Here is a 13,934-nt window from a genome sequence, read left to right as displayed (position 1 = left end):
CTGTGACCCCGCTATTCCTACTTCATCCCCTGCCACTAGTTATGAGATGATATGAATCTAGAAGTTTCATTTGGAACTGTAACTCTTTCAAAACAGGCTCTAACCCATTCTTTTTGACAGTTTCAACAGCTTTTTAAGTCATGCATTATTACTACATTTTTTGTTTTGTTTATAACAGGGCCCCATAACTTTGTACATGTTCAAGGTGTAAAGCTTTATGCAATGTTAAATGTTCTTGTTATTGTTCTGGTTTTGCGTCAGAATTAAAACATTCAAAACAATCAGTCAGTTGTAACAGTTGCTGTATAAGATTTATTAATTTATTAAAGTTTATTAAAGTTTTCTGAATACTTTGGGAATAAAATGTCCATGAAATGACCTGACCATGATTAACTGCAATGTGCCTGTAACATGAAATATGAATTGACAATTACGGAGTACAAACATAGCACAGTTGAATGACGTCTGTAACTTTCATCCAGATGTTGTGCCAAAGTGTTTAAATCCTGAAAAATCAAGGAAAAATAATTAGTGTGTACTCATTGAACACTGCATCCTGTTGCACACATGGCAATTACAAACATCCTGTTGTTCATACACTTAGTTTTTGTGAGGTCCATTCATCATTATAATGTTTTGTTTATGATGGCAAGCTCGGTGCTAAGTTGCAGCTATGCTGGACATTGGCCACTCAACGTTGCTGAACAAAAAAAGGGCAATAATTATAATTCCTTTCTTCATTTTGGCCAGACATTCAAGTTAGCACAAGAAAGCTGCATTTTTGGCAACTGTATTCATAACAGCCGCTGGCTCACATTATTCACAGTGAGTGTCTAAACGACCACTTTTACCTTTAAGTTTTAAGTAAACATGCAAAAATAAAATGATAAACCTTTACTTGGCTAGACAACTGCAATAAAACGATCAACTGCACATACCTCTGCTGATCTGTAACTTCACTTGAACGGTGCTCTCGCGCTGATGACGTCAGCATCCAGGTAGGCACGCCCAGGGCACGCGATACATACGCCCACAGTGGGTTATGATTGTTCGACTGACAGGCTCAAATTTGATTGGCTAAAGAGTACGAGTGTCCCTCATGGGAGGAGTTCGCTGCCAGGAAAGTCTTAAAAATACACACACAAATCCCATCTGATTCACATTCACAGCCCATGATGAACTCGTGAATTTTAAACCTACAAAAATTTTATACACAGTTTTATATCTGTGAATTGTGTTTTGAATTTGTGAAACATATTTTATGAAACGTATTTTATGAATATGTATTTTATGAATATATATTCAAGGCTGCGGGTCCTGACGACATACCTGGCCGTGTACTGAAAGACTGTGCTGCACAGCTGACAGATGTCCTAACAGATATCTTCAACACCTCGCTGAGCCAGGCAGTCATCCCCACATGTCTCAAATCCACAACCATCATAGCAGTAACAAAAAAATCACCTGTGTTCTGTCTAAATGACTACCGAACCATAGTGCTGACTCCAATCATGATGAAGTGCTTTGAGAGGTTAGTCATGAACAACATCAAAACCACCCTCGCCAACACACTCGATCCGCTCCAGTTTGCATGCCTTCCAAACCGCTCTACAGACGATGCAATTTCCTCCACCCTCCACCTGGCTCTTACCCACCTAGAAAATAAAGACTCCTATGTCAGAATGCTGTTCATTGACTTCAGCAGCTCAGCAGTCAACACAATAATACCACAACAGCTCATTAACAAAACTAAACCTGCTTGGCCTTTACAATTCTGTAATTGGATCCTGGACTTTCTAACTGGAAGACCTCAGTCAGTTTGTGTTGGCCACAACACCTCGAGCACTACCACATTGAGCACAGGTGTCCCACAAGGCTCTGTGCTCAGCCCACTGCTCTTCACGCTGCTGTAACTTTGAGTGATGCTGTAACTTTGAGTGAGTTCGTATTGTCTTGGCTGTACCGCAAATCCACTGACTGTGCATTGGACTCCAGGTAGGCCTTGACCAGTTCATTTATCTATCTCCATGAAGCTATTTAATCATCAGTGACTCTCGGAAAAGATGGGTCTAACGGACATCTTATACACACACACACACACACACACACACACACACACAAACACCACACACACACACACACACACCATACTGTCAACACTCCAGTTTTTCCCGGGAGTCTCCCGTATTTCACACCCATCTCCCGCCCCCCTCCCGTTTTGTTATTTCTCCCGGGAAAACTCCCGTAATTTGTATGGCCTTTAACTCATAATATTGAATAATCCCGTCAATACATTATTCCAAGGTTGTCCAGTTGTCAGATCTTGTATGAAACGTATCCTACTCACACACAGTAGATACATCATACAATTTTGAACCCATTTGTGACCTCAACCTGGGAACCTACAGCTCTGTTGCGCAGTTGATATCTGCGCAGGTAGACGGGGGAATTTGAATCAAGCGTCACTAAAAATGGCATTAGAAAGCTCCGGTGGTGCTACGGCGAAAAAAACAAAATATAGCTGCAAATATAACAAGAGTTGGTCGGAGCGAAAAACGCAGCACTATAAATCCCAACGGCACAATCGCTCTGTGGAGGCACAAAGGGGCACACCCGCGATCTTCAAACTTTATCACTCCCTCCAGAGGGGTACTTTTAGCAGCAAAGTCTGCTACTTACGATTATAATTCTGGAAGTAAGAAACACTAGGAAACACCTTCATGTTAAATACATGAAGTACTGTACTTTATGTATTTAACATGAAGGTGTTTCAATGTAACAAAAAATTTCATGTACTTGAAGTACATGTTCCACATGCACCACAGTGTTTCCTTTTATGTAATATAAAATTTGTTATAATAAAGATAAATAAAAAAGAAAACATGAATAAGTCTCATTATCACAATAATTCTTATTATAATTATGTGTATTTAACTCGCCTCTGACCCGCCCCAAACCCAACCCCCATCTGTCGAGCCCCGCCCCTGCAAACACTCCCCGCCCCCCGGAGTCTCCCGGATTTCGTTATCGAAATGTTGACAGGTATGACACACACACACACAAACATCAATTATTTTTCCTTTGAACCCTCCATTTAAGAACACAAACATTCAAAGAGTCATCAGAACTGTTGAAAGAACCATATAATGATGTGTTATAAATGAATATTATATGAGTTGATATGTTATGTTGGGTTGCTTTAATTATGAATTGCCTGGAGATTGACGACATTTAAAATGTGCAAAAAAACAAAAAACGCATTCCTCGTGGTGTCTGGGCCGTATGAAAGCTGAATAATCAGACAGTAAGTGCTGTGAAATAAAGCCGGTGACAATGAAACCACAAGATTGAAGACTACAGTGTTACAGGAGTTTCGCTGGCTGCACAGTGGACGAGTGTTCAGATGTTTGGTATGCCATTCGTTTATCAGCTGTGTTTGAACTACGTGGAATTGAAATGCTGTAACTTTGAGTGAGTTCGTATTGTCTTGGCTGGACCGCAAATCCACTGACTGTGCGTTGGACTCCATGTAGGCCTTGAACAGTTCATTTATCTATCTCCATGAAGCTATTTAAATCATCAGTGACTCTCGGAAAAGACTAACCTAAATCACATCAAAAACACACACACACACACACACACACACACACACACACACCATACCTGTCAACACTCCCGTTTTTCCCTGGAGTCTCCCGTATTTCACACCCATCTCCCGCCCCCCCTCCCGTTTTGTTATTTCTCCCGGTAAACTCCCGTAATTTGTAAGGCCTTAACTCATAATATGAATAATCACGTCAATACATTATTCCAAGGTTTTCCAGTTGTCAGATCTTGTATGAAACGTATCCTACTCACACAATAGATACATCATACAATTTTGAACCCATTTGTGACCTCAACCTGGGAACCTACAGCTCTGTTGCGCAGTTGATATCTGCGCAGGTAGACGGGGGGAATTTGAATCAAGCGTCACTAAAATGGCATTAGAAAGCTCCGGTGGTGCTACGGCGAAAAAAAACAAAATATAGCTGCAAATATAACAAGAGTTGGTCGGAGCGAAAAAACAGCACTATAAATCCCAACGGCACAATCGCTCTGTGGAGGCACAAAGGGCACACCCGCGATTTCAAACTTTATCACTCCCTCCAGAGGGGTACTTTTAGCAGCAAAAGTCTGCTACTTACGATTATAATTCTGGAAGTAAGAAACACTAGGAAACACCTTCATGTTAAATACATGAAGTACTGTACTTTATGTATTTAACATGAAGGTGTTCCATGTAACAAAAAAAATTTCATGTACTTGAAGTACATGTTCCACATACACCACAGTGTTTCCTTTTATGTAATATAAAATTTGTTATAATAAAGATAAATAAAAAAGAAAACATGAATAAGTCTTATTATCACAATAATTCTTATTATAATTATGTGTATTTAACTCGCCTCTGACCCGCCCCAAACCCAACCCCCATCTGTCGAGCCCCGCCCCTGCAAACACTCCCCGCCCCCCGGAGTCTCCCGGATTTCGTTATCGAAATGTTGACAGGTATGACACACACACACACACAAACATCAATTATTTTTCCTTTGAACCCTCCATTTAAGAACACAAACATTCAAAAGAGTCATCAGAACTGTTGAAAGAACCATATAATGATGTGTTATAAATTAATATTATATGAGTTGATATGTTATGTTGGGTCGCTTTAATTATGGACTTTGAGACTAGATGCACCGAAGTACTGTGGTGGACTATTTACCTGTGTTGGAACATTTATATTTATTTGTCTTGATATCTATTGATGACTCGTAGACCTGTGTATTATTCTCCCTCATTTGTAAGACGTATGATCCCTTGATGCTGTCCTATGTGGTTTCAAATGGTTTATTTTTGGTTGTTTATTGGCTGTGTACTTTTAACATGCTTTGAATAAGCAAGGGATATTGTAAAAAGAAATAAGCCCCATTTTGAGTTAAATTAAAAAGAAACCGGAAAAAAAAGTGTGGTTATTTTTGTTGTGTACTGTTCTGTAAAGTGTGATTTGAGTTAGCGGTCATAGCTAGAATCACTACGTCACAGAAAATGGCACCCAAACAGGGACTTGAACTTAAAAAATTAACTCAAAGATTTGAACTTGAAAATTTGTGAACTTGTGAAATTGATCTTAAAGCACTTGAAGCAACGTATATGATGATTCTTATTTTTGATAAATGCTTTGTTTGCTTTAGAAAATGAATTGAACTAAAGTGTAAGGCCCGTTACAGGGTAAAGATTTTGAACTTTGTCATTTTGTGTTGGAAACTTTGAGGATTTATTCTTTGTACATTGTTTCATTATTTGCATTTAATTGTTGAAGTATAAAGCTAATTAACTAAATTGATATAAACTTAAACTTGTATTTATAAGTGATCAAGTATCTATGTGATTGGTATTATTGTTAAGTGAATAATTGTTTGTTTTGCACTTCATCTACTGACAACATATAGCCTACAAATACCCTATCCTTCATTCACATGGTACATAATGGCCGATGATTTGCACCTATCATGAACCCTGGTGGACATTGATGTTCCAGATGTTCCAGATGTTGCCACTCCAGTCTGGGCACCTGCCCTGCAAACTTGGGTGTCTAATTATCCCTATACCCCCATTCAATCCAATGCATTACAATCAAGAACATGTGTGCAGTTTGCTCCTTCAAACCTTTCCCCTAGTACACCTGTGCAATCTCTTGTAAGGAATGGAAACGATGAAAACCAGGACCATATGCAACTGTGTACTCCCTCTCTCACAGGTGATGGTTCTCAAGTGTCTTCAGGGGCCCAGTATGATTTGCCCAGAACATTTCCCACACCTGCAAGGAAGATTGGACATCTTACTTCCCAGGTCCAGGGTAACTGGGACAAATTGTTTGACCTCATGGAGAAACAAGACACCGCTGTAAGTGCACTTTACTAGTGAACAGAAGCAGAGTTCTTCACAACTTGAAAGCCAATTGGAAAGTCTTACTGGTAAAGTGGACAACTACACACAACAAATTTCAAAAATGTTGTCAAAAAAATTAACAACAGACTGAAACAGAGACCGATCAAATTGTAAAGACAATGAAGTTGTTAATAACAGATGAAATCCAAAAAGTTGAAAAATCATTGGTATCCAATATTCATTTCATGGTAGAGTAACTTCAACAAGAGGTTCAAGAGGAGATCAGAGCTGTCCAGAAAAACTTTCAAAAAAGCCACAATGAACTTGTTAAAGATTTCTCAGAAATTAAAGCTGTCCAACAAAACTTTCAATAATGTAACAATTAATTTGTTAAATATTTCTTGCATTGGACTTTCCAACTTGACCGCCTTAGTGATAAAATGAATGAGCTAATAGTGAGTACCAAACACAAAACACCTATGGACCCACAGAAGGAAACTGAAACTGAATCATCTCCTCCTTCCATTGGTGTATCACCTTCTGTGAATGCTGATGCTGTCAAGAGTGACCATCTCAAGTTAACCTTTCCTACTTTTGGAAGACCGTCAGATGACTCCGATCCTCTGCTGTATTTAACTAAATGTAAGGATTTTCTTGCATTACATCCTCTATCTGATCCTGAAATTTTAGCTAGCTTTAGAACAGTCCTACATGGCACCGCTCGTGATTGGTGGGAAGTTGCCAGAACTACGATAACTACCTGGTGTGAGTTTGAGTCTTCATTGCTTACTGCTTTTCTTTCTGAAGGCTATGAGGATGCACTCACTGAACGTGTCAGAATCAGAACTCAAGGTGAAAGAGAATCTGTAAGATACTTTGCCTTTACCTATAGAGCAAATTGCAAAAGGTGGAAGCCTACCTTAACAGAGTCAGACTTGATTCTGAAAAACATAAAGCCTTACTTGGCCAGCCAGCTGTGTGGTCGTGTGTCCACTGTGGAAGAATTGGTATGACTTGGACAACAACTTGAGAAGGATCATCTACAACAGTTGCAGTATGACTACCATTTGAGCTCAAAGCACAGTCAAACTGGGCTTAAAGGTCCCAACGTGAACAGACTTCCAGAGAAACCACAAGTTCAATGCTGGAAGTGTAAAGGCCATCATTCTCCTGGTAATTGCCCACAGTTTACCTTGTCCTCACAGTCTACTCCACCATCAACCCAACATGCTATTAACATGCAACCAACCTTTCCTTTCAAATCCAAAGGTAGACCCACTAACAACTCAGTGGCTACTGCAAATGCTTTACATGAGAAAATCAATTCCACACATGGACCAACATTTGCTGTTGTACCACAACAATTAATTGTGCCAGTCAGTATTGGTACATGGACCGGTAAAGCCATTGTTGACACGAGTTAAACCCTAATTCATGAAAGCTTAGGGAAAGACCTAGATCCCTCAGAACAAAGCCTTAGTCCTTGGACTCTTGGAGCATTATATTTGGCCAATGGAAAGACAGAAGTGCCTCTGGGATGGTTGAATGTGTCTCTTAAATTGTATGACCAAATTTGCCCCTTTACCTGTTGCTGTGCTGACAACCCAAGCTCTTGCTTATTCTATTGTTTTGGGTTTAGACTTTATCTTCTTTAGTGGAATGCAGATAAATGTGTCTCAGGGGAAGTATTCCTTTAACTCTGATCCAGACGTGGACTACTGCTTCCAGCCTGGTCATGCCAGCGTGCCACCACTGATGAGGTTCCAATGTCTGCAAGATGGAAACATCGCTCACCATTCCACACTAAGTATTTCCCTGTTAAGTTCTGTTCCACCCTTAAAATTACCCTTTGCCTTAAAAGATGGTGACAGTGAGGATGATGCAACACTCCTCTACCAAGCAGTGGATGCAGCTCACTTACCACCTGATCAAAAGCTACGGTTAAATCACCTCCTAGAAACAAATCCTCAAGTGTGCACCCTTCGCTTGGGACGGACTAATGTACTTCAACATCAAATCTACACCCATCATCAAATACCCATCATCACCCCACCCCCCCAAACCATACCACATCACAGAAAAACCGTCTGAAACATCTTTTTTTTTTTTTTTTTTTTGCTGGAATTCTCCTCTATGCGCACTAGAGACTTTTCACACACTGTAGTGTGTACATAATCACACAAAGACTCAAATATGTTTACATGCCCGTGCACTACTAATCATCTTGCACTGTTCCCCAGCCAGCTGCTTGACTTACACTGTTTCTCTTTGCACATGTACAGTATTATGTGAAGCATTCATACAGTCTATATATACATTTTCTTTTTTTTTTCTTCGTTTCGGTCTATGTATAGGTAAACATTTATATATAGAATATTCATATTAAAAATCTGTCAGTTAGTTGTGTATAGGTACAGTGTTTAAGTGTAGCATTTGTATAGTTTGTACTTAGTTTCTTTATTTATAGGTAAACATTTATATATAGTATTTAAAGTCAAAATCTGTCAGTAGGTTAGTTGTGTATAGGTTTTTACTGTTTTACTTCATTGTTGTATGTCTGTATTAATGTAGCACCGTGGTCCTGTGAGGCACAACATTTCGTTCCACTGTATGTCCACACATGTAGCGGAATGACAATAAAGCTCAACTTGAACTTGAAGAGTACAAAGCTCAGTGTTTTGGGCCACGGCTTGTGGAAGCTGTGGTAGTTTTGCCAGTATAAGGCTGCAGTTCATTTGTGCAGATTTGTGCGCTACTTATTTTTTCAGTCTGTGCTAAATTTAGTCTGTCACTATGGTTTCACCCTTTTTGTTTTTCAAAACTTTTCATTTTAAGTGTTTTTTTTTTTTTTTTTTTTTTTTTTTTTTTTTTTTTTGCGCAGTGAAAAGTTTGTGAAACATTAACAAGTTTCAGAATATCTGCATTTTTGAAAAGCACTTGAGCTGACATGAAGCAACCCCGATGCTCACGTTCTCTAGAACATTCTGAGATGCTCCTTGAAGTGAGAAATCACACTGTACAAAGAATCACGTGATCAGGGTCAGGCATGAATTTGCTGTTTAACCTCAAAGAACCAGTGCAGTGAATCTCAGTCTTTGTTGTGTGAGTCTTTGAGAGCAGAATCAATCCTTCATTGTCCGATTGTGAACAGGTTTGTCTGCGTCACATTACATTCTTTTCCTCTGGGACAATTCTGAATAATCACCCTGGTTTAGGTGTTTTTTGATATTCCTAGTTCCCAAACTGGCATACTATTTAAGAACAAAAGCCATTGTTCAGAAGATGGCACTGAAATTGATTACCACACTAAAGCCTGTCAGTCTTAAACAATCAGGAGCTTTATCATTGCAGCTGATTCACAGATTGACTTTTATTTATTTATTTATTATTTTTTTTTTTGCTGATTTGTTTACAGGTTTTTCAACAATCAAAAAAACATAAAAAATTAAGAATAATCCTTCAAAAAAAAATTCAACAACATATAACATCATATCCTTCCTCTCCCACATAAAAAATTTTATTAATCAAAAAAAACTTAATAAAATGTCAAACTGCTCATTAATGTATTATAAACATTCGAAAAGTATTTCCATAATCTATGGTCATAATACAACATGAGCTGGGATATGATACATATAATTGTTCGGTAAGGATGCATAAATTGACCAAAAGTGACCGTAAAAACATGTTAGAAAAGATTTCCATTTAAAATATTATGTTGTTCTTTTGAACTTACTATTCGTCAAAGAATCCTGAAAAAAGGTAATGGTTTCCACAAAAAAAAAAAAAAAAAAAAAAAAAAAAAAAGGCAGCACAACTGTTTCAACATTGATGATAATCTATCGAATCAGCATATTAGAATGATTTCTGAAGGATCATGTGACACTGAAGACTGGAGTAATGATGCTGAAAATGGCATCACAGGAATAAATTATATTTTAGTATACGTTCAAATAGAAAACATGTATTTTTAGTAAGAATATGTTTTTAAACATTTAAACAGTATGAAATGTAAAAATTAGGCATAAAATGTTAAAGTCAACTTAAAAATGAAAATTAAAATTGGATTCATCAGTTCACATTATATAAAAAAATATATATATTTGACATTGAAAATGTTGAATATTATTGAGTATCCGGTTTAAAATGAAAGTACAAATCTCGTCAATCTTTTCTTACACACCTGAACACGAGCTCTTCCTCTCGTCTGTCTTTTCTTTCAGATGGGAACACGAGCTCCAATAAATCAGTGGTGGTTCTGTCTGTATTGTGTTTTTTCCTCCTGTGCTCGACGGGTCTGCTGCTATGGTTATACTGTCGTGAAAGGAGCAAATGACCATACAGGACTCATGTAGATCAAGATTGACTGAATTACTGGAAATCGCGGGCCTGTGCGGAGCACCTTCTACTACTGCTATTACAAACATTATTTTTGGGCTTGTATTTTTATATTTAAATCAATATTGCTGCTCTTCTTGACTTTATGTAATCAATCCAGATTTTAGAGAGAAGCACAAGAAATCATCAAAGTTGAAGGGTGTGATTTTTGTTCAATTTCAATAATTATTTTCACTTGCTGTCCTAATTTTTTCACGAGTAACTATCCTGAGTGAATTTCAGGCTTTTTAGAGCAGAGTGAGAATACTATAATTAGAATGTTTTACAAAAAAAAAAATAATAATAATCATATTTTGCCAAATTCATGGCCACTTTTGAATAGACGTTTATAGAAATAGATGATTTTGGAAAACTAAAGTGACAGCAACCGTAACATGACCATACTAACCAGCATAACAACACTAGCATTAATTTAAGGCAGGACTATAATTTTTTTTTTAATATTCTGTTTGGCACCACAGAAATGACATGCTTCAGCTTTAAAAATGTCAGCTCGATGAAGACATCAAAAGTCAAACGTTTTTGAACAGTAAGATGATTTTAAAAGAAGCCTCTTATGCTCAACAAGCCTGCATTTATTTATTCCAAAATACAGCAAAAGCAGTAATATTTTTACTACTTAAAACAACTGCTTTCTATTTGGATAGATTTTAAAATGTAATTTAATCCTGTGATCAAACCTAAATCTTCAGCATCATTACTCCAGTTTATAGTGTCACATGATCCTTCAGATATCATTCTAATATTTGGATTTACTGTTCAAGTGAAACCTGAAAAATTCTACTTCAAGAAAATAATGTTTTTTGAGCAGCAAATCAGAATATTAGAATGATTTTTGAAGGATCAGGGGCCTCTTTTAAAAACGTTGCACAGAAAAAATTATCATTTCTCGAATATGCTACATGTGATTCATAGAATGAACGTATGCAGAGAAAACGCACTTGGCATCTCTTTCAGATGTGAAATCTATGAATCGCAAATGATCTTGAACTTACACGCACATGAATGGTTTCAGCACTCTGCTTTGTAAACAACTCCTAATTATGGTCATTAACATGCAAAAGATTACCAGTCATTATCCAAAACCTAATTTAGAACAGCCAGCTGCAAGAACAGAATACATTTCCAAAAACCTACAGTACTGGCGTGATTTAAGCGCACGCACACTCGAAGATCAAAACTGTGCATACGCACGCTTTATAAACAAGGCCTCATGTGACACTGAAGACTGGAGTAATGAAGCTAAAAATTCAGCTTTGAAATCACAGGATTAAATTACATTTTAAAATACATTCAAATTGAAAGCGGTTATTTAAAATAGTAAAATATTTCACAATATTACTGCTTTTGCTGTATTTTGGATCATATTAATGCAGGCTTGGTGAGCAGAAAAGGAATTCTTTAAAAAACATAAAAAATCTTACCGTTTAAAAGTTTTAACTGGTAGTGTATTTTAAAACATCCAAACAACTAATTGTATACCTGCTGATTTTGAAGGCTTTTATTGTGCACAGCCTTGCTGAAGAAGTTTACTTTAAATGTAGCATTAATGCTAACAAGATAAAATGAGATGAATTATTTTTTCACTTATTGGCTTTTGTACAAAACCTGAGCTTTAAAAAAAAGTGTTCCTTTTTTATATGTTTTTATTAAAACATTTTAAATTGTCTTTAACAATAATAATCTTTAGACCAAAACCAAATAAAACCAACATGGTATTTTTTAGATCATGAGTGTTTATTTAGGATATTTGTTCGTAATTACAAAATGAAATATTATTAAAGTGCCCCTATTACGGGTAATCTAATTGCGTGATTGGTCCGATTGGTCTCATTTTCATTTCATCATGTCTGTAATGCCTGAAGCAGCGTTTGTGAGCGCAGTGCTGCTTTGTGTTACCGGGGAAACCGATATTCTACCGCTCCAAAAGCAGCACCTGGAGGCAAAGAATGAATTTGCATTTTCAAAAAAACTATTTTGGTCTATATAGCTAATTTTGCCCTTCATGACAACTGTGAGGGGGGTGAATTTTTTATAACTCATCCATTTAAATTATATAAAGCCTTAAAGTTCTGCATAATTAAGGGCGTGGCCACTTGAGTGACAGGTAGATTGCCGCTGCTGACACTGCTGTCAAGCTAGGTGGGCGTGGTTTCAACAACCAGCTCCCGCCTCTTTGCCCATTTTTGATTATCCGGGAGTGATGCACTGCCAAGATGGCGATGGCCACCTCCACCCACTTTGAGCACGGTCTTCGGAAGCCTACGGGTGAGGTCACAGACACTACATCCATGTTTTTATACAGTCTATCCCTGCGTCTCAATGTTCATACTATCCATCCTAAATAGTATGTGAGATTAGAATAAATGTGTCCCAAAGCATAGTATGTTGAAAAGAGCACGGCAAAAGTCCCTGGATGGTTTTCGATTTTTGAATTGTGGATCAATGCACACTCTAATGGCTAAAGTTGCCCACAATGCATTGCGCTTTGTCGAAAGAATCAGTCCAGAACTACAAACACGAATAAAATGCGTTAGAAAAACTACAAATGTTGCGGATGCGTGCGATCGACAGTTAGGTAGAGAGGTCAACTAAAAGGGGTTTGAGTTACTAATAATCAACATTTAACCAGGTGAAAAATATTTATTTAATGTTGGTTTAATGTCCGTCTGCAGTGCGTATGCGGACCGTGTGCGTTACGTATGCGTTGCAGAAGCAGCACGGACTCATTGTGCTTTCACACAGGACGCGTTTGCAGTCCGCTCCTGATCCCCGGCTGTTTAGGCCACAAACACAACATTTGTCCATTATTTTGATTTCAAATCATGTAAATAAATAAAAAATAAACTTTTTCAGCATTGTGATACTCTTTTATCACAGTATAGTAACTATCTTTTATAGACATTAGTTTAAACTCAATGAAAATAAACAACGTATTATTCATGCATTTGACTTCTAGGTTTGTATAAGAAGTTGCTTTTTGTTTATCAAAAAGTGCACTTTTTCGTGTTTTAAACCTAGCCAAAAAGCCATGTGTTGACTGTGAAACACAGTAGACTTTAATTGTATCAATATATTGTGAAATACTGAATTTCTGTGTCAATCCATGTTAATTTTTACTGCGAACAATGCGCTGTCAATTTAATTCAGTGCATGCAGCACAGCAGAAATAGACTCGGTACGTAAATGATCGCTGCACGGCTGCAGACGCACCGCTCCTGGAACGCACTGACGGACCGCACCCGCATGCAGTGTGAAAGCTCTAATCCGCTAACATGGGTGCGTAAAAAATACGCAACGCATACGCACTGCAGACGGAGTATGTGTGAAACAGCCGTTATAAACATCCATTTGGTTGTTAACTTTTAAATGCATCATTATGCAAAAAAAAAAAAGAGCAGAGTTCTCCGCATGAAAGACCCGTGACTGGCAGATCAACGAGCTACTTCTTTTCTCTCCAGTACTGTAGGAAGTTAAATTAAAGGAAATGTGGAGGATGTTAACTGTGACGAGATGATTGAGAGGCCAGTTTACAGTGACAGGGTGTGTGTAACAGGTCGACAGAGTGGTCCTTTAAGACACAATTGTGTGACGTGATAGTATGT

General features: G+C 37.7%; 1 protein-coding gene across 1 annotated transcript in view; it reads left to right on the top strand.

Moving 5' to 3' along the window:
* LOC122139475 (CD276 antigen-like) overlaps positions 1–11,447 on the top strand; it is a 31,298-nt gene extending 19,851 nt beyond the window's left edge. The window contains exon 4 of the mRNA XM_042737491.1: positions 10,155–11,447. Coding sequence (XP_042593425.1) covers positions 10,155–10,267 — 113 coding nt within the window. The 3' untranslated portion in view covers positions 10,268–11,447. The remainder of the gene's footprint in view (positions 1–10,154) is intronic.
* Positions 11,448–13,934: the final 2,487 nt, after the last annotated feature.

Source organism: Cyprinus carpio, chromosome B13, assembly GCF_018340385.1.
Source record: "Cyprinus carpio isolate SPL01 chromosome B13, ASM1834038v1, whole genome shotgun sequence".
Taxonomy (NCBI): Eukaryota; Metazoa; Chordata; class Actinopteri; order Cypriniformes; family Cyprinidae; genus Cyprinus; species Cyprinus carpio.
This window is presented reverse-complemented; position numbering and strand designations above follow the sequence as displayed.